General features: G+C 46.5%; 1 protein-coding gene across 1 annotated transcript in view; it reads right to left on the bottom strand.

Moving 5' to 3' along the window:
* Positions 1-27,414, bottom strand: part of STAB2 (stabilin 2) — a 167,042-nt gene that overhangs the window by 44,715 nt on the left and 94,913 nt on the right. Inside the window, exons 31-43 of the mRNA XM_030320397.1 lie at positions 27,125-27,202; positions 24,470-24,568; positions 24,274-24,381; positions 21,176-21,307; positions 17,228-17,356; positions 15,911-15,967; positions 14,528-14,623; positions 12,838-13,033; positions 11,320-11,415; positions 7,624-7,669; positions 6,469-6,545; positions 4,129-4,254; positions 2,061-2,134 (exon numbers count right to left, since the gene is read on the bottom strand). Of these exons, the coding sequence (XP_030176257.1) occupies positions 2,061-2,134; positions 4,129-4,254; positions 6,469-6,545; positions 7,624-7,669; positions 11,320-11,415; positions 12,838-13,033; positions 14,528-14,623; positions 15,911-15,967; positions 17,228-17,356; positions 21,176-21,307; positions 24,274-24,381; positions 24,470-24,568; positions 27,125-27,202 (1,314 nt within the window). The remainder of the gene's footprint in view (positions 1-2,060; positions 2,135-4,128; positions 4,255-6,468; positions 6,546-7,623; positions 7,670-11,319; positions 11,416-12,837; positions 13,034-14,527; positions 14,624-15,910; positions 15,968-17,227; positions 17,357-21,175; positions 21,308-24,273; positions 24,382-24,469; positions 24,569-27,124; positions 27,203-27,414) is intronic.

Below are 27,414 nucleotides of genomic sequence, written 5' to 3'. Positions count from 1 at the left end.
TCTCCTACGGAGCCTGACTTTGCTGCCAAGAGGCTTCATTTCTTTTTTAATACATTCTTACCTTATTTGGTCCCTTGCCTTCTTGGCACTCACCCCTTCTGTCACTTGGGTTGGTAAAAGCTCGGGTGCAAGGAGGCTAAGCTATGACCCACTCCCATTCACACGGAGACCTTGTGCCTCTCCACCCAGGCTCAGCCCCAAGGCACCGGCCCTGGGAGATGCTGGAGGGGGGCTTTGGCCTCACATGGGTGGCCCATGTGAAAACAATCAGTCAGACCCACTGTTTGGCCAACGATGTCAGTGGGGGCTTCAACTTGAGGGAGGGGACACTGTCCATGGGAAGCTGGGGACTGTTTAGTTCACCCCCATTTCCCCGGTGCTCTGCTCAGGAACAAGGGCACGGGAGCAGGCAGGGTTGAAACCCAGCTACGCTCTAGTTACCTAGTTCTGCGCCCAGAAGGAAGGGCACTTGCTCCTAATGTGTCCACCAGAGGGGCGGCTTTTCTTTTCCAATCCACCCAAGCCACACAGGAGAGGTGGCTCTGGTCTGATGTCTGCTTGTTAGAGCCTGGACTCACTGACAGGGTCAGCCAGGGCCAAATGGCAGATTTTCACTCCTCTGCCTCTTCCTTTCTTCTGGGTCCTGACCTTGACCTAAACTGTTACCAAGACACCCACCAGCTGCCCCTCCTGGGCTTAGGTCCTGTCCCAGAGATCAACCCTGGGTCCCTCTCACTGCCTTCTAGGTCTGGAGAAGGACTTGTAGACACCCTGAGCACCAAAATGCTTCTAGGTTTTCCTTTCTCCATATGTGGTTTGAAATACGAGCTCTGCTGAACCCCAAAACGTGTCTAAGGTAGCCAAATACTGCCTGTTCTGGTTTTCACCAAGACTATATGTGTAAACACACACACACACACACACACACACACACACACACACAATTCTTTCAAAATAAGGGTATTTTTTCCCCCTTATTTTTGGGCTCTTTAGGCACCTGCTTGTTCTTTTTTTTAAATTTTTTTTTTAATGTTTATTTTTATTTTTGACAGAGACAGAGACAGAGCATGAGCAGGGGAGGGGCAGAGAGAGAGGGAGACACAGACTCGGAAGCAGGCTCCAGGCTCTGAGCTGTCAGCACAGAGCCCGACGCGGGGCTCGAACTCACAGACTGTGAGACCATGACCTGAGGCGAAGTTGGACGCTCAACCGACTGAGCCACCCAGGCGCCCCGACACCTGCTTGTTCTAATCATTGGGAGAACTGGCACTGAGGTTGCAGCCTAAACAAGGTTGATAGAACATTCCATGGGACTTCACTTCATCATCCAGTATCTGATGTATATAATTTCCTGACTATTGTGCTTGTTTGGGCTGCAAAACTCACTGTGTTAGGGAGTATGTGATTATCAGAGGGCCTAAAAACATTATCTTTTTAAAAAATTAATTATTTTAAGCATACTTATTTGTTTCAAGAGAGACAGAGGCAGCACAAGATGCGGAGGAGCAGAGAGAGAGGGAGAGAGAGAGAATCCCAAGCAGGCTCCGTGCTGCCGGTGCAGGGCCCGACGTGGGGCTTGAACTCATGAAACCACAAGACTGTGACCTGAGCTGAAACCAAGAGTCAGACACTTCACGAGCTGAGCCACCCAGGTGCCCCTAAAAGTGCTATCTTATGCTGTGGCACATGCATTTCAAGGCCTCAAGCCAAAGAAGATGATGCCTCAGCTTTCTAGGCATCAGAAAGCTGAAAGGAGAGCATCGTGGGAAACTTTCTAGGTGAGTCTGGAACCATGTGGTGTTTGCAGATGTCTACCCCTCCCCACTCAGGAAGCCCCTTCTCCCAAGAACCCCCTGGTCCCCTCACAGCCACCATTTCTTATTCCCAAAGAATGGCCTCTTTAGGGATTCTTTCAGAATTCCCCCCTAAAATATTGGTTTTATGCTGCTGGTGCCCATAGGTCTGTTCTCAACCCCTTTCCCTCGGGTGTGGGTCTGAAGATCCAGGAACTTGCTCCTAGGAAAACTTAGGACCCTGTGTGGGGGCGGGGCTGAGCTCACCTGGTTGGGCCCCGTCTGTGTGCACTCTGCGTTCTTGTGACAGCCACCGTTGTTCTCCAAACATGGGTTGATCTCTTTAAAACAAAAAGCCAGAACCTGGCATGAAAATCCAGCCTCCTTTTCCAATCAAGACATCTTGAGGAACCAGGCAGGATGGCTAGAACTGGACAAGATGTCAGTGTGTCAAAGTGTGTCAGCAGGTGTCAAAGTGTGATTCAGTTTTCTGACAGCTCTGTGGCAGAAGTAAGCCAGCAGGGAAGGTACCAGATACGGTTTCTCAGAATCAGCTCCTGTGGGCTGGAGCTGTGCCAGGAGGGGCCTCATCTGTGGGCTTGCTTCTGTCCCGCTATTGAGTGAATATGAGCATTTGCAGCCAGGGACTTGGAACAACAGAATCTTGGATCCAATCCAACATGCTGGGAAGGAAGAGAGTTAGGAATGAAACAGTCGCTTGTAACTCTCATCATAAAATTGGTTCAGGGACAGATTCTAAATTTAGAAGGACATTTTGATGAGGACCAGGATATTTGCTTGGTGTTAAAGCATCTCCCTATTGGTGGCTTATTAGTAGCAATGGGGGAGAAAGGAACTGTACAGTGGAGAAATCAGACAACACCTTGACTGCGTGGTCAAAATTAACATCACAGAAGAGAGGCAGCTGGAAATCATGAGCCTCCTGTGTGATAGCCTGAGAAGGATGCAATATCACTCCTGTGATATCGAGTCTAGAATGCACAGTCTCAATATAATCATGGAAAAACATCAGAAAACCCCAAAGGAAGGACATGCTATGAAAAAAAGTTGGGGTGGTGGCCTATATTCTTCCAAAATGTCAATGTCATAAATGACAAAGCAAGGCTGGGGAGCCATCCCTGATTTGAGGAGACTAACACATAACAGCTCAATATGATGCCCACCCCTAAACTACTTCCTGCACTTGAGGAAAAAAGCCAGAACAGTATGTAATTGGGTCAGGGGACAAAATTAGAATACAAATGGCAGTTAGACAAAAGTAGTATATTAATGGTAAATTTGGGGCACCTGGGTGGCTCAGTCAGTTAAATGTCTGGCTCTTGATTTCAGCTCAGGTCATGAGTTCACGGCTGTGAGATCAAGCCCTGCCTCAGGCTCTGCACTGAGCACAGAGCCTTCTTAGAATTCTCTATCCCTTCCCCCGCTTTCTCTCTCTCTCTCTCTCTCTCTCTCTCTCTCTCTCTCTCTCTCTCAAAATAAATAAACATTTAAAACAATAGTAAATTGACTGAAGTTGGTAACTGCAGTGGCTATGTAAGAACTTATCCTCATTCTCAGATATGCCCAAGTATTTAAGGATAACGGGAATATGAAAAAAGTCTACTCTCGAATGGTTTAGGAAAAAGAGGTACATATATAAAGAGAACAAATGATAATGCAAGTGAAGCAAGATGTTTGCAATAGTGAATCCAGGTAAAGAGCGAGTGGGTCTTCTTTTATACTATTCTTGCAATACTTTGGTGTGAATGTATTTTTTTACAACTAAAATGTTAAAAGTCAGACAGCATATGATGGCATACTTTTAATAGTAGAACAGTGTATAGCCATTAAGATAATGATTTGGAGAAACACTTACTTTCTGGGAGTGCTGTTCTTTTGTATTGCTAAGCATAGTAAGTATTATGTATCATAAGACAGAACTGTTGTTTAAACAAGTAGGTGCATCCATAGCAAATGAAGTGATACGACCATAGGAAGAGTGGTTATTTCTAGAATCTACCCACCCCCCCCCAACATATATGCATTCTCTAATTTTTCTACAGTGAGAATGTGTTATTGTATAAGAAAGGAACTAATAAATGTTACAAAATTCAGTCAGCACCATCATGCTTAATTGGAAAAAGTGTCTCCCTTTTTTTCCTTCCCAAGCGATTTTTGGACATCACACACCTTCATACCCCTGTGGTCACCTTTACACACCTCATATGTTCCTGCACAGACTGTTCCAACAGTGGCACGTCCTAATAATAGGATCACTTACCGGGGCTCTGACCGTAAAGCCACTGCCACCGGACAGGTGAAGGATGGTACCCACCTAGGCACACGATGCCGTCGCCTGTATAGCCTGCCTTGCACACACACACCCGGCTTCCTGGAGTGGTTCTTTTACAGTCAGCCTTGGCAGAGCAACCTCCATTGCTGGTCTCACAGGCATTGATGGCTACAGAAGGGAGACGCGACACAGAGCCCAGCCGGGGAGAGAGGGGGGGGAAAAAAAACAGTGATGCATTCTTTACTTGCGTGAGAAATGGAAGCTACTTCAAAATGCCGGGCACTGGATTAAGTATGGATAATTCAAAAGAACGCAGAGCATCGGATGTCTTCACTGGTGGATTCTACCAAACATTTAAAGAAGAATAAATACCAATTTTCCCAAGCTCTTCCAAAAACTAGAAGAGGAGAGAAGACTTCCCAGTTCATTTTATGAGGCCTGATACCAAAACCAGACAGAGCCATCTCAAGGAAACTTTATACATCAATATCCCTCACAGGTATAAACACAAAGATCCTCAAGAAAATACTTGTCAATCAAATTCGGCAAGAAGAATAATACACCATGACTAAGTGGGACTTATGCAGGAGTGCAAGGTGGTTTAACATTTAAAAATCAGTTAATGTGGGGCGCCTGGGTGGCGCAGTCGGTTGGGTGTCCGACTTCAGCCAGGTCACGATCTCGCGGTCTGGGAGTTCGAGCCCCGCGTCAGGCTCTGGGCTGATGGCTCAGAGCCTGGAGCCTGCTTCCGATTCTGTGTCTCCCTCTCTCTCTGCCCCTCCCCCGTTCATGCTCTGTCTCTCTCTGTCCCAAAAATAAATAAACGTTGAAAAAAAAATTAAAAAAAAAATCAGTTAATGTACTACAGTCTATCAATCGGATTAAAGACCAATCCACTTGTTCCTTCCTCAACAGAAGGAACAAAAGCATTTGATAATATTCAATACCTTTAATAATAAAAGCTCAACAGGCAAAGAATATAAGGAAACTTGCTCAACCTGATAAAGGGCGTCTATGTATGGAATAGAACTGGGGGTCCAGAACTAAACCCATACATCCAGAGTCAATTGATTTTCCACAAAGGTGCCAAGACATTTCAATGGGGGAGAGAAGAGTCTTTTCAATGAATGATATGGAGACAGATGGATATTCACCCTCAGAAGAAGAATTTGGACTTCAGCCTCACAACATGTACACAAAGTGGATCAAGACCTAGATCCACCTGGAGTCCCACGGTGTGATTTTGGACAAGCCACTCAGTGAATCTGAACCTTGGGGTCCACCTGTTGAGGTTTGTTTGCAGGTTTGGAGACTCCCATCTGATAACGTACATGAAAGTGTTACAGAAATGTTGGTCGCTCTCCTATAACCCTGCTTTTGCTATTTCCTAAAAACAGAGGGCAAGAAAAATATTCCAGTTATTTGCTCCTCCCAGCTGTTTTCACGGGCATACTGTGCACATCTTACCGCAGGAAACATCTGGGACCAGGGTCAGGGTGCCTGCACGCTGGGAGAACCCCCTGGGGTAAGATGGTCTAGAAGACAGGTTGGTATGTTCATTGTTCACCACAATCTGGACTGAAGGCTGCCTGGACAAGGTGCTCGAGAGAAATATGACGCTAAGCGTTTCCAGTTTTCTAGCACCAAATATGTGGTGGGCACCTTAAGAGTATTAGATCCCATTTACCGAGTGCTCTGTGCAAAGGCTGTTCTAAGCACCTCACCGTTATTAATCTCGTTCTCACCAAAAGGTCCAGGGAGGGAGATTCTCTTACTGACCACAACTTACAGATGGGAAAATGATGCAAAGAGCAGTCAAGCAACTTTCCCAAGCTAATACAAGTTATAAGAACTTAGACTCAAACCCAGGAGAGTCTGGTGTGGGGCTGTTTTAAATTCTGCCTCATTCTGCCATTGCACAGAGAGGTCGTTTGGTCCCCAAACCACTCTGCAAGGGACACAGTTTTATGTTCACTTTAAAAGTGAGCTAAGGGGGCTCAGAGCAAATAAGAGACCCATCCAAAGCTGTGTGGGTAGTAGGAGGAAGAACCAGGACTCGGGTCCCTGTCTGTCCCACTCCAGAGTCCCCACACCTGGGTCACATGCTGGGTCAATCAAGCTGGTGTTTTCAAAGTTCCCCAGGTGACTTCAGTTGTGGTCAAGGCTGTGAACGGCTGCTTGGAGAAGAGAACAGGTACGATTGTCCCATGCATTCCTAACCCAACACACGCCCCAACCGCTAACAGCAGTTTTCTCGCCCAGGGGGCCTGGTCGGCTGCCCTGTTACATCCAGGGCAGCAGCAGTGGTTGGTGGTGGCAGAATGGTACAGTCTGCAGGACTTGTGCCGCCCTTGTAACCCCAGCGGTCCCTTCCTTGCTTGCCTGTGCAGACTGTTCCATTCCCTTGGAATCCTGCTGCACATCTGCATGAGGCTGTCCCGTCCGGATTGAGAAGGCAGCTGCAACAAGAAATGGCAAGTGCCGTTTGTGGGGAAAGAATACAGAACCTCCACCGACTGTGTCCCCAGCGTCCTGGCTCCTGCCCCCTGCTTCACTCATAGGTCTTGCCTAAGGCTCGGAAGGAGGGTCCCTGCCCAGCATGGCCCTGGATGGGCGGCCGAAACTGCAGAGAGTACATGGGTGGGCATCGGCCCGGGATAAGGAGGACAGCCAGCAATCTCTAGAGGGCCACTTATGTCCTCGGAGCCGTGCTTCCCACATTACTTCTCATAACCTACACGCTATCCAGTAGCCCTAACCCGTAGATGTTACTATTCCCATTTACGGATGGAGAAACTGGGGCTTAGAAGCGAAATTGACTCCAGGTCATGCACACAATGAAAATGACAGAGGCTGATCTGAATTCAGGTCTAAGTCCAGTTACTGGGCCAATTAGTTAAGCCATCACACCCCTCTGGGAGTTCGGAGTATGACGTTGAAGTATGAACACATAAGGCTTCGCTGTGAATGGGGAGTAAGGTTTGACAGCAGTCAGGGGCACTGGGCTCCCTCGGCCTCTTTGAAAGGGCCCCTGTGGCTTGAACTGGGGGCAGCAGCTGGCTTTTTTGCCGATATGCCAGGTAACTCAGGTGGCAGCTTGTTTCGAAGGCTGGATGTGGCAAGTTGATGGTGGCCTTTTCAGAGAGATTTTTCCTTTCATACTTAAATTCATCATAAGTCTTCAGAAAGGGTCTCAGGAAGCTATTACCCCGAAGACAGGGCCTGACATGGACACTCCTAGAAAAGAACCCTCTTGGGGCGCCTGGGTGGCACAGTTGGTTAAGCGTCCGACTTCAGCCAGGTCACGATCTCACGGTCCGTGAGTTCGAGCCCCGCGTCGGGCTCTGGGCTGATGGCTCAGAGCCTGGAGCCTGTTTCAGATTCTGTGTCTCCCTCTCTCTCTGCCCCTCCCCCATTCATGCTCTCTCTCTGTCCCAAAAATAAATAAAAAAAAAAACGTTGAAAAAAAAAAAAACTTTAAAAAAAGAAAAGAACCCTCTTTGCATCCCTTCCAGAGAAAAGCTCAGCGGTACGTACTTGGCGCTGGTGTGGCATACCCCATTGCAGTCGTCTTTGGTGATCTCTGCAAAAGAGAACCAATTGCTGGCTCAGTCCTTTCTTACTAAACCTAACTCGGGAGGTTTCTTTGAGTACTTACTGCCCAGAAAAGATTTAATTCCTCAGAAGTAATGATATGCATAACATGAGCTACATAAAACTGATGAGCTTATAAATCCTTGTTTTGCCTTGGCTGCCAGGAAGCTCAGCACCAAATCTGAAGGCTGAATATACTGATGGAGTGTCTACTGTATGCCAGGCTGCGAGGAGAGTAAAACACAGTATCCCTCATCAGTGTCTGGAGGTTGATGCATGTTCCTCCCTGGGGCCTGATTTTTCTACTCTTATTTCTATTTCCTGTGTTCTTTATTCTTTCTAGTTTTTCATCATTTTATTATGGAGTGAAATAAACAAGCAAAGCTTAATTATAACTAATATTAAAAGGCTTTTTTGCCTTTTTTCAAAACAGATTATATTTTGGGGGTGCCAGGGTGGCTCAGTCTGTTAAGTGTCCAACTTCAGCTCAGATCATGATCTCACAGTTTGTGAGTTTGAGCCCCGCATCGGGCTCTGTGCTGACAGCTCAGGGACTGGAACCTGCTTCCGATTCTGTGTCTCCCTCTCTCTCTGGCCCTCCCCCGCTCACGCTCTGTCTCTCTCTCTCTCTCAAAAATAAACATTAAAAATTTTCTTTTTAAATTTTATTTTTAAGTAATCTCTGCACCCAACATGGGGCTTGAAGTCACAACCCTGAGATCAAGAGTTGCTTGCTCTATGAATGAGCTAGTCCGGCACCCCATCCCCCCTTCTTTTGCATTTGCAAAAATAGCCCAGGGACAGGCATATAGCAAGGTACCTATTATCTATTAGCTGAATTAATTCCTAAATTTCCTGGAATAGCATGGGCTCTCGCTCTTGGATGCTCAGTTACCAGATATTTCTCAGCAGGGGAGGATCCAGAAAGAAATCATTAGCGATGAAGAAAGAGTACCCTTTGGGGAGGATGCCCACGTTAACAGCCGTTGGGATAGAATCTCATTAGAGCTGGCCGAGCCACACAGAAGGTCCTGCAGCGGAGACCTGACTGCAAAAGAGGTCTGTTTTGTGTCAGAGGGAACCTTGACAGGCTCCAAGGTGCTAAATGGGTACAATGCAATTTTGTACTGTTATGGATGTTCTTCCTTGAGCCTGGAAGTCTGTGATCTCTCCATTCTCTGTCTACTGAAATCCCAGTCATCTTTTAGGTCCTCCTCCCTGAAACATGCTCTAAACCTTTGAGCCAACTTCAGTTAACAGGGGTGGCTACACGGTGTGCTCTTTTGAGAAGGAGGTGGCGCCCCTCTCTGGCCTCAGTGATGCCTGCCAGGCGCTTGGGAGTGGGGAGTTTGCACGTGAACAGAGGAGTTTTCTTCCTGGCTCCAGTCTAGAGGCTCTTTCCTCTGTGCTCTCATACTACTATTTTTTGAACACTCTTGACCACTTATTTCCATTTCTAGGCCGGAAGCTGCGTGTGCACGATGTGCACTGAGACCCGGCTGGAAAACTGGGTGAGTGCCAATCGGTGAATAGCCTTGTACTCTACCCTGCTAAGGTGTGTCCCTTGGAGGCAATGAACTTTCTCCTGGAGGCAATGAAGAGTCATAGCAGGTTGTCAAGTCCTGGGGAGGGGGTGGGAATAATGGTCTTACCTATTGCTATGGCGGGGGGGGGGGGGAGATGTTTGTGTCACCCCACCCCTCAAATCCATATGTGGAAACCTAATCTCCAGGGTGAAGGTGTTGGGGCTTGGGCCTTTGGAGATGGTTAGGTCATAAGTGTGCTCATGAATGGGATTAGTGCCCTTATAAAAGAGACCCCAGAAAGCACCCTTGCCTCTTCTGCCGTGTGAGGACGTGAGAAACCAGCAGTTGGCAACCCAGGAGAGGGTTCTTACCAGAGCCTGATGGCACCTGGTCTCAGACTTCCAGCCTCCAGAACTGAGAGAGACATTTCTGTGGCTTATAAGACATTTCGTCTATAGCACTTGTTATAGCACTTAGCCTGAACTAAGACACCTGTGTTCTGGAAAGTTCTCTCTGGCAGCCATGTGGAGGATGGAGTGGAGGAAGCTAGGACAGGAGGCACAGGGACAGACCCCAAGCCTCTCACTGAGAGGATGAGCCACAGGATGGGATGTGGATGTTAGAATAATGCAGACATGCTGGCCAGGGAAGGCATGAAGGCCACGTGGGTGGTTTCTAGATTGGGGGGGGGGGGCAGGTGGGGTGGGCTGGTCTTTTCTCCCAGGAGGGAGAGCAGGAAGAGGAGTGAGTCCGGAGGGCTGTCCTTGGGGCACATTAAGAAACATCAGCGCAATGTGGTGTGGCTAGGGGAGATGGGCCTGTTCAGATCCTGTTGTGGGAAAATAAACGCATATAACCTCTGCAGGACAACTCGGCAAGAAGTAGCAAACCCTCCCTCCAAAAGTGCAACTTCTTTTTTTTTTAATGTTTATTTTTAAGAGGGGGGGGATGGGCAGAGAGAGAGGGGGGACTGAAAATCCGAAGTGGGCCCCACACTGACAATAGTGAGCTCAGTGCAGGGCTCGAACTCACCTACTTTGAGATCATGACCTGAGCTGAAGTCAGATGCTTAACCAACCTAGCCACCCGGGCGCCCCCAAAGTGCCAACTTCTGACGCAGATATCCCATCTTTAGAAATATCAGAGGATGAATTAGACAAATGCAAAATGATGTATGTTCATGGCAGTGCTACGATGACAATCGAAAATTGGTTTGAGAAAGCATGGTATAGTCATATACTGAGATATTGCATGAAAACTGAAAAATGGTATTTATCTATATTTATCCATGTGGAAAGCTATCTGTTACATACTGTAAAATGAAAAAGTAGGCTGTAGGGGCACCTGGGTGGCTTAGTTGGTTAAGTGTCTGACTCTTGATTTTGGCTCAGGTCATGATCTCATGGTTTGTGGGATCGAGTTCTGTGTTGGGCTCTGTGCTGACAGTGTGGAGCCTGCTTGGGATTCTCTCTCTCTGCCCCTCCCCAACTTGTGCACACACAATCTTTCCTTTCTCTCTCTCTCTTTCTCAAAATTAAATAAAAACTTAAAAAAAAAAAAGAAAAAGTAGGCTGTAAAACTGTATGTACAGTGTGGTCTCACACACAGATGTTTATACACCCAGAAAAAGAGTGGAAGGCCAGTAGGTCAATGTAAGACATTAGCGAAAGTTCTTTCCTGCTGTGGGAACGTGAGCAGTTCTGATCTACTTCCTTCTGCTTGTCTTTTTTTTTTTTAATTTTTTTTTTTCAACGTTTATTTATTTTTGGGACAGAGAGAGACAGAGCATGAACGGGGGAGGGGCAGAGAGAGAGGGAGACACAGAATCGGAAACAGGCTCCAGGCTCTGAGCCATCAGCCCAGAGCCTGACGCGGGGCTCGAACTCACGGACCGCGAGATCGTGACCTGGCTGAAGTCGGACGCTTAACCGACTGCGCCACCCAGGCGCCCCCTGCTTGTCTTTATTTTACAAACTTTTTGCAGCAAGTAGGAATTACTTGGATTGCCAAAGGAAGTAACAGAGGCGTCATTTCTATTTTAGGAAGAAAGAAATGTAGCTGCTAAGACGCGAGGCTAAGAGCAGATCATAAGGACCGAGGGGCTCACCCTTACCACTGTCACATGTCACTCCTCGCCAGCCAACCTCACAGTCGCAGGAGCCGTCACCTGAGGGTCCTTGGCTGCATCTCCCGTGGACACAAGAACACGCTAAGTGGAAAAGTGCCCACAAACTGTTAGACCTCTGACCTGTGCTCAGGAGCTCATTTATCATTTACTATAAAGTGTCACTTCCCGTGAGAGGCATTTCATTCGCCAACCTGGTTCCAGGGACTCATTATCGTTAATGGAGGGCTGGATTCACAGGGAGGGCAGGGGCACAGGAGACAGAATCGAATCAGGCCATGATCTGACACAGACCACGGTTGTGGGACTGTGAAGCACTGTAGGTTGCTGACCCGAGCAGGTTGAGAGCGTCCTCAGCTAAAGATATCTGAGGATTCAGGGTTGTGTGGGACAGCCTGGGCTGGGAGCACGTGTGTTCCCTAAGGTTTGTCCACTAGGTTTATATAACCCTGGTGTGGCATTGCCTTCTTTAGTAACATAGAAATGCCAATTCCTTTATTACGCAGCAGTGTCATGAGCCTCTGAGAACTGGCTGGAAGCTTTGGATGCCTTCCCCCGAGAAAAGGTTTCAGCTTTGGGGCGTTGTTAGACTCCATGACCCCATGAATCACAGGTTAGGAAGCCCTGCACAAATGGAAACAGAAAACGCTTCCAAATGACAGAAAGAATCAGCACTATAGTTCCAACTATATGGTATATGGTCCAATTATAATGATTCATTTATATATTGATTTTGGCTTGGACAGGCTACTGATAAAGCAGTGATAGCCAGGTCCAATTTATGGTTTTTAGTGCAAGGTAGAAAAATTCCTTGCTTTCCCATCGTGGATTAAGAAACTCCTCCCAAGTGCGTGTGTGCGTGTGTCCCTGGGCACAAGGAAGTCAGGGTCAGAGAATGCAAACAGATGATGGTTTTTGTGAAAACAAAACAGCTTAAAGCAGGTGGCTTGCTAAAGGTGAATTAATAGAGTAATCTTTACACAGAGGACAGCAGGATTCAAGAGCAAGGCTTTGGAGCCAAGTAAGGTGTGATTCAAATCTCGGTTCTGCCTCTCATCAGGTGTGACCCTGGGGGAAGCCATTCAACTCTGCCCTAATATACTCGTCTGTAAAATGGGTACCAGAACACCCAAGTATCTAAGATTCCTGTGCAGACCAAACGAGAGACTGTGCAGGAACGGGCATTTCAGACTATCAAGCAATGTCCAAACCCGAGAGGGTAAGCAACATGAGGATCCAGGCGCACAGACAAATACAGAAATGTGAGGTTGGTGGGAGAACGTCCGCGAACAGATTGGGGGTCGTTTGGTAGGTGCAGTTAGTGACTGGAAATGTTTGGAAACACTGTTCTGTGCATATCGCAGGACACGGACGTCCTTACAATTCCCTGATAGTAGGGGTGGGATTCTGGCCCGCCTGCCCAGACAGGCTGGCGATGGAGCGGCGAGGATTGGGCCCTGGCAGGTTTGGCGCGGGGCCTGCCGGGGTGGGGAGGAGGGTGCGCACCTTGGTCGCATTGGGGGCCGTACTTGCCCTCGGTGCAGGTCTCACAGGCCGTGCCCCCGAAGCCCTCTCCACACTCGCACACGCCTGTGCCGTTCAGCCCGTCCAAGCAGATCCCGTTTCCAAAGCAGACGTTCTCGGCTTTCCCTGGGCAGGGCTGGCACTGGGGGCCAAAGAAGCCGGCACAGCATTCTCTCGTCTGCAACCAGGGGGGACAAGGCTGGGCTTGGAGGGAGGCGGCCACACCTCCATCCCCGGGTTTTGTCCGGAGCTCTGACAGTGCATGAGAGGTACCCTGAGCGGGAAGGAGCGGAGGGCAGGAAGGAGGGAAAACAGAAAGGCCAGCGAGAGGCGGGGATGAAGATCAGCGGGAAAAGAGGGCATCAGGAACAGAGAAAAGAATAATGCAGGTGATGCAGGGGTGGAGGGGGATGTGTCAGCTGTGGTCACCATCCAGGACCCCGGGCCCCTCCCTGGTGTGCCTTATGTCGTCCCCACTGGTTCTGAGGGTGAGACACCTTTGCAGGGGAAGCCTTCTGCATTTTATAAATGAATCTCTTGGAGTTAAGGGAAGCCCTCCTGGCTGTGTGCTTTTTTTACTTTTCTAAAATTTTTATTAAGGTTTTCATTTTAATTCCACTATAGCTAGCATATAATGTTATCGTAATTTCAGGTGTGCACTATAGTGATTGGACAGTTCCATATATTACTCAGTGCTCCTCATGATGAGCGTCATCTTTAACCCCCATCATCTCTGCCTCTTATTCTTGAGTTCGCCAAAACACAAATGTCTAGGTCACTCAGTGGTGGCCTCAATAAGCTCAGTCACCATCTGTCACCATACGATACTACTGCATATTCCTAACTATAGTCCCTACGCTGTACTTTGCATCCCCGTGTCTTACTTTATAACTGGGAGTTTGTACCTCATAGTCCCCTTCACCTATTTCATTCCCCACCCTCCGTGGCAACGGTGTTCTCTGTGTTTTAAGAGTCTATGTTTTTGGTTTGTTTCTTGGTTCCTTTGTTTTGTTTTTAGATTCCACGTGTAGAATTGTTGATTCACCTGTTGTACTGGTGAAAGGAAATATAACATTGTATGTTAATTCTACTTCAGTAAGAAAGTAAGTGCATGAGCATGGCTGTGTTCCAATAAAACATTTCTGGATCCTGGAAAACAAAAACCAAAAAAGCCCACAAAAGCTCTGCAGCTTGAGGGCCAGACCACCTTGCTTTCTGTAGGATAGGCAGGGGAGTTATAAAGACTTTTCCTGCAGATCCCAAAGCAACAGCACACACGTACTTAGCTCTGGGGTTCGTTTTCTAAACAAGCAGGTGCACCTTCTCTTTCCCTTATTAGGGAGCTGGCTGTCTTCTCCATCCCTTTGCATGCAAGCACACTCACAGGGCATTTCACCCTGTCGCAACAATGAGATGGTCCATGGTCCTTCTAGCGTCTCAGTCCTTCTGTTTCTTCACCACACAATTGAATATTGCAGCTTTTACCTGTTTCCTGACTTACAGGGCTGGCCTGAGTTTTACTGTTAACCACCGCTACCTTGAATGACGATGACAACGGAAGTGGGGATGATGAGGAGGAAGAGGAGAGGTGGAAGGAATACATGTATGACATATGATTACATTTCCCCATCTGCTGCAGGAATTGGAAGGGCGATTCAATCCTTATACTCACAATGACGGTTTTCATACAGTTTGGCTGGCACCCAATGAACACGGATCGCTTGCCCATGAAATAAAAGGTGTAGATACATCTCCTTGTCTCTTCGCCCTATGCAATAGAAACGATGTCAACGTTTTGGGGAAGAAGAAGTTCCAGCCCCTAGGAGAAAGTACGTGGGTGACATATCGCTGTTTCTCTGACTGAAATGTTCTGGAAAGGGAGGGGGTTGGTTTCTTGGAGCTGCTTTGTAAGAAAGGAGACACAAAATCACAATGTTGACTGCCAGAAGTGAAAGCAGGCAAAATCCAAATTAGGATACCTTAAGGTGGTACTCTGTAAACAGAACTTTTGTCTAGAAAACTAACTCAGGAGAAGTTGTAGGAAAAGTGGATGAGAGAATCAGCATTGTTTTCATTATAAGTTTTCTTTCTTTCTTTTCTTTCTTTCTTTCTTTCTTTCTTTCTTTCTTTCTTTCTTTCTTTCTTTCAGAGAGACAACGTGAGGGAGAGGGGCTTGATCTCATGACCCTGAGATCATGACCTGAACCAAAACCAAGAGTTGGATGCTTAACTAAGCCACCAAGTTGCCCCATCATTAAAAATTTTTATTCTCATGCTATGGAAGGTGCATAAGCATCTATTTTAAAAAAATGTTTTTATGTTTAGTTTTGATAGAGAGAGAGACACACACACACACACACAAAGGGTGGGTGGGGGAGGGCCAGAGAGAGAGAGACACAGAATCTGAAGTAGGCTCCAGGCTCTGTGCTGACAGCCCCGATGTAGGGCTCAAACCCACGAACTGTGAGATCATGACTTGAGCAGAAGTCAGACGCTTAACTGACTGAGCCACACAGGCGCTCCCCATCTATTTTTTTTGGTAACGATTGGAACATTATCAGGACTGGCTCTTATAATAAATAGCTACAAGAAACATAGATTAGTCATCAATTCAAAGACATGTTTACTTCTCCCAAGTTTGCCATCTGTTTCTTAGAGGAAGTTGTAACTTCAACTAAAAGGAAACTCATCCAGATTGGATGTTGTTTGGATATAGAGTCTGCCTTCTCTGATAAGATTTCTTGCTCTTATCCTCAACTGGCTTCTGGGATGTGAAAGATGTAGAAAGTGAAAAATCTCTTCCTGCATTGTGCATCGAATGATGTGAACCCCGGCTTCTATTTATGTACTAATTAAATTTTACTTTGGTCCAAAAAAAATGGATTCAAGACTTCAGAAAGATGCATATAATATAAGAAGGTAAAATTAAATTAAAACACAGGGATTAAAATACAGGGATGAGGGCAGAAAAAACGAGATATGCTTGAGGTTCATTTTCTAATTCGGACCGCCTGGTATCTGGAAATTATTTGATAAAAGAAGACAAAATACTTACTAGTGGTTTAGTTCCAGGTGGGCAGATCGGCTGCTGGGAACACTTCCCACATTTTCCCTTGGTAAAACACAGAGGCAAAGTGAACATTTCATGGTTATTGCTTTTACTGCAAAGTATTTTCCAGACCTTGAAGCTGAAGGTATTAGCACATAGAATTGAAACTCAGAAAGATATTAGGGGAGCTCATCCGATCAGCTTCTTTCCTGTTCATTTAGATAAGCCCTTCAACTACTTGAGGTCTGGGATGTCTTAGCATTGCTTTCCTCTACTCCCTGATACTAATTATCCTCTTACCTCATTTACATCCCAATTCCTTTAACAACAGCCCTCCTTCACGGAAAACCCATTATTTAGTGAATTTGTTGAGATTCCCAGACTGAGAGGATGTGTCACACACCGTGCAGGCCTTGGGAGCACAGGGAGCTGAGGGGTCAGTACGGAGCTAATAGATACTATTGTAAAACAATGAGCACTAGTTAGGAATGACAGAAAATTTTAAATGTGACCCATTCCTAGAACAGGAGGAGGTCAGTGTGACTGGTTCTTAACTTGGCTCGCACCAGACAGGATGGTGTGGTTGTTCAGGGTTCTGGCTCTGGGGCCAGACTGCCTGGATTTTAACTCCTTATCTGCCACTTGCTAGCTCTGTGAACCTGGTGCATTACTTAGCCTCTCTGTGGCTCGTTTTCCCCATCTGCAAAATGGGGATAGTAATAGTACCTATTTTGTAGGGTATTGTGAGCATGGTACATGTAACATGTGTATTAACCTGTGTAAAACCATTAAAACCACATAGAATATGTGCAGTGCCTGGCACATAAGAAGCGCCCCCAAAATGTCAGCAGCTATTACTATCGAGAAAGATCCTACGCTATCTCATGGACTGAAAAGTCTCCATTACTGCATCTTATGTTACACTGAAATAACCTACCTCTTTATTTTCTCTCCTCATAGACCAGGTTTGGCCAATATCTGCCATAGGTGGACCATAGCCCCCCTCTGAGCCTGCGCTAGGCATGGCTTGTTTTCCCTTTGACGAAGACCATGGCTTGAGAATTCTGCTCAATACAACCCCCCAGGCACGTTCCCAGGTACTCAAGGTATAATTTATTGCACCAGATTTTGAGTCCATTGGGGTAGGGATCATGTCTTATATACCTTTGTAGAGCCAAGCTGATTCTGCTTTTTTGTACATCAGAGACGCTCACTCAGTGTTTTTCAACTGAATTGAGATACCCTGATAGGTGAAACTTATGCTTAACAAATTTATAAAAAACTAAGCCAACAGTTGCATCATTGGCCTTGGATATAACTTACTTGTACAATCGTAGTGTCGTTGTTGTCACATCTATTCTTCTGAATTTCCAGAACTTTCCCCAAACCATGGATCACTCCCTTGTCAGTGGCTGCATTGGTGTAGTTTATTGGAGCCTCATTTACGTAGAGCTATAACCAAAAGGGTTAAATGTGAGTTTTAGTGTAGTGATTTCAAGGGAAATAGGGAAGATTGGGATTGGAGGCAACAATATCACAACAACCTAGGAGATATTCCAGTATTCACCTGGAAGGTAACACACTGTAGTGGAAAAGGCCCTCCTAAGGGAGGAGAGTCTAAGCAACAGTCTCGCACCTGGCACCAACTCGTTGTGTGACGATGGGCCAATGGTTTTTCCTCTCTAAATCTCAACTTCCTCTTTTGTAAAAGGAAGAGGCTGTTCTAGAGAATCTCTAAGGTTTCACTCCACCTCTCACATTAGGTGGTTTATGACCATTTGAGGAATTCTGAATCATGATTGTTATGTTAGTTCCACTGGCAAAATGGCACCACGGACGTGCTCAGCTGTGCTGTGGACTGGTGGTCCTGGAGGTGTGAATGCCTTCCAAAACGAAGATGTGGAGAATGAGACTCACTGGCCTTTTAGCACATCTCTATGGTTAATTGGCAAGCAACCCTCACAAAGGCCAAGTGACAGGCACTTAAGAAAAAAAAAATAACTAGCATTTTTTTAGTGTTTTTGTTTGTGAAAAGAGTTCCACTAGATAGTATCATTTCCCAGTGTGTGGTGAATGCTCAGAGGTTCTTCAAGAAAGGCTGCTAACTCCAATTCAACTTTGAGCTATAACTCATTTTATTTTGATTTTTTTTAAGGAGAGGATACCTTAATGATTGAGTAATACAAAACAAGGGAATCTACTAATTCGTTCATTAATGTAACTAATAAAACTGGAAACAAATGGTTCTTTAAAAAATTGGTCTGTGTGTGTGTGTGTGTGTGTGTGTGTGTGTGTGTGTGTGAGAGAGAGAGAGTTGGGAGAAAGGGAAATCTTCAGTGCACTAAGAAAAAGTTAAGTTTGTAACCAATAAGGGCTTCAAAATGATTAATAACATCCCCAGACTCCCCACAGCAGCAATATTAAAATGATTCTTCCAAGTGCTGAAACTTGAACTCCCATGGAATGTTGAAGTCCCTTATGTTTATTTGAAGTCAGGTGACTTTCCACTGGGTGTTGAGGTAAATCACGGCCGAGCTCCACAGGTATTCTAGCGTCTGTGTAGATCTGTAAGACTAGCCGGGAACTTTACTGGTCATGTCGAATGGTGGTTGCACCACAAACTTCCAGAATTCTGAGACACTGAACACTTTAAAAAATATCAAAATGGCAGAACTTCTGATGCTGTAATACTGTTGATTTGCATGAAAAAAGTCTGAATCATCTTCATGGTGAGATGTACTCAAGGAATTACAGGCTGCATTAAAATTTTTATCTGAGGGGCGCCTGGGTGGCTCAGTCGGTTAAGTGGCCGACTTTGGCTCAGGTCATGATCTCGCGGTCCGTGAGTTCTAGCCCCACGTCGGTCTCTGTACTGACAGCTCAGAGCCTGGAGCCTGCTTCAGATTCTGTGTCTCCCTCTCTCTGCCCCTCCCCTGTTCATGCTCTGTCTCTCCCTGTCTCAAAAATAAATAAACGTTAAAAAAAAATTAAAAAAAATAAAATAAAAAATAAAATTTTTATTTGAACACAACTTTACTCGATTAGAGAGATTTTTCCTACAACTCCGTTGTCCTAAGAGAAAGCAAATGAGTTATCAATAAAAGCAAAACCTTGACTGTAAGAGAACTATTTGTTTATTTTAGGATAAAGCCTCTATTGTAAGATTTCTCTAGATCAAAGAATTTCCGAGCAAATGGAAAATAAACGTGACAGAGCTGAAACTGCTCCAACTAAATGCATTGGAAAATTCGTCTTTCTGTGATGAAATAAGAAGTGATACAGTTTGGTGTGCCTGGGTGGCTCAGTCGGTTAAGCGGCCGACTTCGGCTCAGGTCATGATCTCACCATTCATGGGTTCGAATCCCATGTTGGGCTTTCTGCTGTCAGCACAGAGCCCGCTTCGGATCCTCTGTCCTTCTTTCTCTTTGCCCCTCCTCCACTTGCATACTCTCACAAACTCTCTCTCTCAAAAACAAATAAACATTTAAAAAAATGATATGGATAAAAACAAAAAAATAAGTTATTTACCAATCAAAACTTGCTTAATGGGAAAAATAAGAAAATGTATCTAATAAGATCTCTTCAAAGTTATTGTATAATAGGTGGGATTATTTACAGGAGTCAGAGGAGAATATTTGGAGTTAGATTATTCTGTAAGACTCAAGCTCTTTTTTTTTTTTTTTTAACCCAAGCAGGTTAAAACAAAACGCACACAAAAATTAACTTGTGGTTCAATGACAATACCATTGAGAGCATTGCTTTTAAGATTGCACTTTTTTATTTTTACTTTTTAAAGTTTATTTATTTTTGAGAGGGAGAGAGAGAGAGAGGGAGAGTACAAGTAGGGGAGTGGCAGAGAGAGAGAGGGAGACACAGAATGCCAAGCAGGCTCCAGGCTCTGAGCTGTCAGCACAGAGCCTGATGCAGGGCTCGAACCCATGGACTGTTAGACCTGAACTCAAGTCAGATGTTTAACTGACTGAACCACCCAGGTGCCCCAGGATTGCACTTTTTGAAAGGCTCCAATAATATTATTGTTCAAAAATGTCTGTGATTAAACTTTCCTTTTCACAGAACACCTAGGTAATCTTAAACAATAATTCGTTTTTATTAGTTTTCCTTAGGAGAATTTATACTAGAATCACCCTGTGAGTTTCTTGCTGAATTTTCATAAACTGATTTTCCTTGATGTTTGAAATATTTAAATAGAATTACACTTGAAGCACTTTGTTTTTATTTTATTTTTTTAAATTAAAAATTTTTTAATGTTTATTTTTGAGAGAAAGAGACAGAGAGAGAGAGAGAGAGAGAGAGCAGGGGAGGGGCAGAGAGAGACAGGGAGACAAAGAATCTGAAGCAGGTTCCAGGCTCCGAGCTGTCAGCACAGAGCCCAATGGGGGCTCGAACTCACAAACTGTGAGATCTTGACCTGAGCCACAGTTGGACATTTAACCAACTGAGCCACTCAGGAGCCCCTACACTTGAAATACTTCAAATGTTTAGTCTCATCAATTCTTTTTCATGAATCCTGAAGACTTTGAAATAATTAGGGGTTGTGTGAGGTAAATACTGAGCATCCGTGTGGGGGCAGTCGGTCCCAGGACCGCGGTCTGTGCGATCAGGCAATCATGACGTTACTCATTTGGCTGCTGGACCCCACGTGTCACTTGGCCCCCTCAGCCAGTGCCATGTCCTGGGAGTTGGGGTTTGCTGCCATGTCCACTGTTATCTTAGAGAGTGCTCAGGGACTGTCTGTTGGGTTTGTTAGGAATCACTGTCAAAGGGCACCTGTGACTGCTAGAATTCAAATACCGTGATTACTGAAGCCGCACTGATTGTCCCGAGGCTGGTAACAGGGAGTGTGTTGAAGCTTGACAGTCTGTTTTCTCTTTAAGGTGGAACATAGGCAACTGTCCTTTGTGGATAAGGCGGAGGAAGCACTGGTGAGATTTGTTTCAACATGGAAGTGATGATTGGTGGATTGGTGCTAAGACCCTCATTCCTGTCATTCCTGTTGTTTTGGTTTTGTTTTTTGGTTTATATATTTATTTTGAGAGAGATAGAGACAGCGGGAGCAGGGGAGGGGCAGAGAGAGAGGGAGAGAGAGAGAATCCCAAGCAGGCTCCATGCTGCCAGGGCAGAGCCCGAGGCGGGGCTCAAACCCACGAAACCCATGAGATCATGACCTGAGCCGAAACCAAGAGTCGGACGCTTAACTGACTGGGCTGCCCAGGCGCCCCTCCTTCCTAGGTGGTAAGTAAAAGATCGCACCTGGTCGTCACGGAGGAAGAAGCCGACGAAGAAGGAAAAGCCCAGCATGGTCTCCCGGTGCATGCCGTTGTGCAGGTTGTTCTTCAGGAGTTTCTCCTCCAAGACCACGTGATACCTGAGCACGTCCTCCTCCTGGGCAACACACAGAACTGAGAGTCAACCCATAGGTCAGCCTGTCCCAGTCCCTTGCCAGGCACCGTGGGGATCACAAGAGCAACAGCTTGTTGAACTGTAAGTTTTTGCCAAGACATCATGAGGCGATAGATGTTAAATACTAAATCTGAGACGCAATACCTCAGACTTGGCCGGTCTTCCATGTGGGATGATCAGGAACTCCTGATGTGACCCTAAAACCCAGACTGAGATGATTTCTTTGAAGAGACGTGCTGTGAAGAGAGGGTCCCCACACCCCAGCCTGCCTTTCGCCTCAGGGGCTACAAGAGGAGATTCGATGGGATGTTTTGAAGAACATGATCTGTGTGCCCTGCAGATAGGGTGACCTGTGGGACCAGGTTATACTCAGAGCTGAGCAATCTCATGTCATAGCTGGCTGGCAGGGTGGAGGGGGGAGGAGGGTGGACAGGCCAGCACTCCCAGCGCTGGCCTGGGACGAGAGAGGATGTGTGTCCTGTGGACAAGATGTGTGGTTCTCTGAGAGAACTGGGGCCTTAGGTCCTATCTTAGATGGGTGCTCACTGGGGCAGACAGGCTCCCCCTGGGGAAAAGCTGGAGGCGGGTTCTGGATGCTTAGGGTCCAAGGAGGAGATAAATGACTACAGCAGTAGGATGCATGCACACAGGTCAGGGGACAGCAGTCAGAGACCACTGGTGATGGGTGGGGTCTCCGAAGGACCCACCAAAGTGGGGAGAGGGTAGGAAGAGGGAGGGGGAGAGAGAGCACGCTTTGAAACCCTGACCTGGCCCAGAAACAGCAATGGCATCTCAAGATGGTACCAGTTAGGTAAGACCCTTCCTACCCTTTTCAGTTGTCCTCCTGAGAACCCTGAACCCACCCTCCTCACTCTGCTTTTGTGATGCCGCAGCTGTGACCGCAGTCCACAGTTTTCCTTTGCCTGGGCTCCTGGTAGGTTCTGCCAGTAGAAAGTGCTAGAAGGAGACTGTGAGGCCTATTAGAACTGAAGGAGGGAGGAGGGATTTCCTCCTTCTGTTTGCTTCCTGTTTCTATGGGCATCACCCAAGCCCCGGTCTGCACCCCAGAGGGGCAGCTGGATCTGGAGGGAAGGGCTTCTCAGCCCCTGCCAGGCAACACCCTCTGCTGGAGTCTGGGTCCTGGACCCCCAGGGACCCTCCTTCAGGGTCAGAGACGCCAGGTGAACATTGCCCCCTCCGCAGAGGTCGGAGTTACAGCTCTGAGAGGCTCTTGCTCTGCATTTCTCTAAATTTTAGTAATTCTAACCTCTTCCTTTTGCTCTTCCAGCCTTTTGGGTCTAGATGCTTCCTGCTACTGCTACCTCTGTGACTTCTCTCTCCCTCCTTTTAACCTTTCAGTTATGTTTACACAGCTTTGTACCCGATCAACAATTCATGATATTAAACTCTCTCCGGTATGGCTTCTGTCTCCTGATGGACCCTGGTTGATTCAAGAACAAGCCCCCTCCTCCAGTTTCTCACCTAGACAAAGCCCCAGCAGGGAACAGTGAGAGATGTGATTTGAAATCCAGTTCGACATGTTGATTATTACTGGAATTTTTTTTAACTTAATTGAGACTGTGTTTGTGACTTCACATGGTCATAGGACTTTTGGGAAAAACGGAAAAGTTGTGGGATTGCCTGAAGTTTCATCCAAGGGGAGGAAAAGAATATTTTCCACTGGACACATTCAAAGGGACTGGGGCAGGGCAGAGGAGATCCCAGGATACTGATCCCATCCCAGGTGTCCTGCTTTTTCAATATGCGAGTCACAAAAATCTAGGACAGTGTCCCTGACTTCATGGAGTTTATAATCTACTTGGAGAGCTAAGGTTCGCTCACTTGAAAGGTCAATTCACCCAGATAGTACTGCAGGGGTGTGCAAATGGTCTGAATTCAGAGGCAGGGGAGATTTTCTGAAGGCTCTGGTGGCCAGGGCCAGCTTCCCTGAGGCAGTCAGAGTGGACTTGAAGAATAGGTAGGGAGATTCAGGAGGTAGTGAAGGCAAAAGGGCAGTGTGTGTGTGTGTGTGTGTGTGTGTGTACGCACATGTGTGTGTGCACATGTGTGTCTACATGTGTGGGTAGATATGAACAAAGGCACCAAACACATCTTGGCTTGTTTAGGGTCTCTGAGACTGTCCCTCCGGTTAGACCACGCGGTTTCTGCAGAGAATGGGTGGGCCCAAGGATGACACTAAGGGGCTTCACAGGTAAGTCTGCATTTCGTTAGTATCTGGGGCTCAGTCACCCTATTTGAAGATGTAAGGGAAAGAAAGCTGTGTGCTTGCTGTGCGAATACACCTTCAAACATATCCTCTCATCATGGGGCAGGGGGCTGGGGGCAGGGGGCTGGGGGCAGGGCAACCCCCGGCCCCTATGTGAAAATTCCGGAGCCACCACCGAATAGAGGATGAATGGTGGCCAGTTAACGGAGGCCTTAGATATCTGGGGAGGTAGTCTGAACTGAGATGGGGACGCATTCAAGGGTTTTGAGGCAGACAGTGTCATATTGGAGCTCTGCATTCTTTGACAAAATCCTTTGACAAATTTGGGCTGTGTAGCCCCAGATGTTAGAAACCAGGAAGGACAGAGGTGGGAGAAGAGGATGAAGACAGAGACCACCCACTTTCTCTCCGTCCTTGCCGCAGACATCTCAGTGGCCCGGGGCCAGAGAGGCAGGGCCGGGAAGAAGGGTGACTATGAGAATCCTTCCAGGTTCCTGGGACACCTGCGTCCTCGTGTCCAAGGGCCCCAGTGTGTGCTTCCATGGGTATGAATGAAACAAGAAAGCGGAGAAAGTCTCGGTGTGGGTTTACGTTAAGTGTCTGCACATGGACAAGGAAGTTTTGATTGAAAGATTGAGATTGTACATGACTGATGGATGGAAAGAGGTTGAGTTTGAATGTTCAGAAAATAATTTGCCTGGTTATCCTTCCCAATACCTACTAGAGTTGCAATCTTCTTCTCCCGGATGTAATTCTCAATGGCGTCATTGTTTGGAGCAAACACTGTATAAGCATCAGCTGCCTCGATCGCACTCGCCAGATTATATTGCTGCAATGGAGGGAGACAAGAACGCATGAGGGATTCCTGTTGCCAGGTAACCTGAGCGAGTGGGTCACGCAGAGAGTTTGGTACCTACAATGATGTAGCCCCGGAAGATGGAATAGTTGGGCATCTGGTCCAGCCGTGTGAGCAGGTTTGGTAGGGAGCCAGTTAGACTTCTTCGAGGCACCAGAACCTGGGGAAGGAAGCCCCCAAACTCTGTTAGCATGTGTCAGCAGGGCTTGTTGCCGTCTGGTACGTAGGTTCATGTCATGTGACAATATGCAATGAAGAGTGCCTCTGCGCATTTAAAATTTTTTTTTTTTAACATTTATTTATTTTTGAGACAGAGAGAGACAGAGCATGAACAGGGGAGGGGCAGAGAGAGAGAGGGAGACACAGAATCTGAAACAGGCTCCAGGCTCTGAGCTGTCAGCACAGAGCCCGACGCCGGGCTCGAACTCACGGACCGTGAGATCATAACCTGAGCTGAAGTCGGACGCTTAACCGACCAAGACACCCAGGCACCCCTCTCTGCGCATTTTAAAAAGGGCACCATTTCCTCTGACACTTGGTGATACCAAATGGGTGCACAGCCTGGGGAGTGAAGTGGGCTGGGTTTTAGTCAGGCGCCTTTATACACGGCACAACTTGTACAAGTGTTCATGGTGGCCCTGACGAAGGTCCAAGGGCGGGTATAGGAGGTCCTTAGGGGGCCAGCGCAACCCAGAGGCTAAGCAGAGACCTTGAGCCAGTTGACAGGCATCCAGGAATCTTTTGCGGTCACATAACTTCTTCCTCAATCCAGTTGTTTAACCATGAGGGGCCTTAGTTGTCTCAGTTTTTAAAAAGAGTGTTTATTTATTTATTTATTTTGAGAGAGAGCAAGCACGAGCGAGGGAGGGACAGGGAGAGAGAGAGGGAGACAGAGAGAATCCCAAGCAGGCTCCGCACTGTCAGTGCCGAGCCCGACGCGGGGCTCGAACTCACGAACCGTGAGATCATGACCTGAGCTGAAATCAAGAATTGACGCTTAACTGACGGAGCCACCTGGGTGCCCCTTATCTGTCCTATTTGTGATGTGAGGACAGTCACGTCTATTTTCTTAGGGCCGGTGTAAAAATTAAATGAGAGAACATGACGTGATATTTTGTACAGTGCCTTGTACCTACTGGGCTGTCAACCATCCTAACTGTCACCGTGGACGAGGCTGGGTGCCACTGCTGCTGAGGGACACAGCGGTGCGGCCCACCCCCCGGGACCTGCCGTCAGGTGGGAGGGCATCGTGTGCTGGATGAACCATACACCCAGTTCATCCCATGGGAGGACAGAGGAAGGAGAAAGGCATAAAACCAGCATTTGTGGAGGGAAGGCCTGCTGGGCAGCAGGCATCGAGAAAGAGGGTGTTATTTAATTCTTACCAGAGGAGAAAAATGAGGCTCAGATTGGTTTTGTGGCTTGCCCAAGGTCACATAGCTAGCTACGTGATGGTACCCAGATAGTACACGCCATCCTTGATGATATGGGCCGCAGGGATGAAGGAAGGCTTGAAAGAGGAGGTGAGACCTGAACTGGCCCCATGATAATACTCAGTTCAGGAGACAGACTGAGGTATCGCTGTACTAACAAGGTGTGTAAATGAGACGGGGTAATTTTATGTTTTCCAAAAAGGTTTTTAGTCCTTTGGAAAGCCAGGATTGGAGAAGAAAAATACCCTTGCTAAGTAATGTTCTTCATAAACCCAGGGCGCCTGTGTGGCTCAGTCGGTTAAGTGTCTGATTCCTGATTTCAGCTCCGGTCATGATCTCACGGTTCATGTGTTCAAGCCCCGCGTCAGGCTCTGTGCTGACAGTGAGGAGCCTGCTTGGGATTCTCTCTCTCTCTCTCTCTCTCTCTCTCTCTCTCTCTCCCTCTCCCTCCCCCCCCACTCTCTCTAAGTAAATAGACATTAAAAAAAAGTCATAAACCCAACATATTTCTGTGCAAGTGATGAATCACTTGCTCAAAAATGTTTTTCTTAATGCATCTCAGTAATACAAAGAAATTGCAAGGTTTTTACAAAATAACGCATCTAGAAGTCTTAAAATTGCCTCTCTTTTCTGAATAGAAATAATTGAACTTGTCTGTAAATTAAAATCAAAAGTGAGTATATAAGTGCCAAGTGAGGATAATTTTAGTTAAAATGCTATTAGTTAATTGTCTTTTCCAATCTCCCACCTTTCAAAAGTTCCCAATGTACCCTCACTTCTCACCTTAATTTTCAATGAAAATCCTAATATAGTAACTGAAAATTACAGGATAGCTTAAACTCCCATTTCCCACTATGTTTTTTTTTTTTTATCACATACCTTTGAGTACCGTTGAATTGTGTCTTAGAAGAAAATGAAAATTTCAAAATACCTTTTCTACCCTTTTCCATTTTTTTCTAGGGCCTTCCTTCCCCCCATCTTTTTAGGGTGCAACAATGCAGAAAGGGGAGAGGAAAACTATACATAACCCCTTGCTTCTCCTCCAGTTCTTGATTAAGATATCCTCATAAGTAAGAAATATAATCTAGGTGACCATCCTTGATGTAGGGCCCGTGGCAGAATATAGCCTGAATAAATAGGCTGAGTCTGACTGAATGAACAGAGCCTCTAAACAGTTTTAACACTAAAGTCATGGAGCACAACACAGGTTACTTTTACGTTAAGGGTCGGCTGTCCCCGCAAAAGACACAGAGCAGGATGTGTGAAACATTGCAAGTCTGTACCTTGTCGATGATGTGTATCACGCCATTTGTGGCTGCATTGTCGCTGTCAATGACAGATGCTCCTTCGATTGTGATATTCTGTAAATGCAAGCCACCATGGGAAGGTGAGTGTCCTTAGAGTCGTACATCCACGGACTGAAAGTGTTTCTGGGTTTTACACTTCTTGAGCAGTAGCAACTCTCACACTTTGGATTATGACCCAAAGCTAGAAATGTCCTTAATTGTGACATTGTGACACACTAGACATCATACACACACACACACACACACACACACACACACACACACAC

This window comes from Lynx canadensis, chromosome B4, assembly GCF_007474595.2.
Source record: "Lynx canadensis isolate LIC74 chromosome B4, mLynCan4.pri.v2, whole genome shotgun sequence".
NCBI lineage: Eukaryota > Metazoa > Chordata > Mammalia > Carnivora > Felidae > Lynx > Lynx canadensis.
This window is presented reverse-complemented; position numbering and strand designations above follow the sequence as displayed.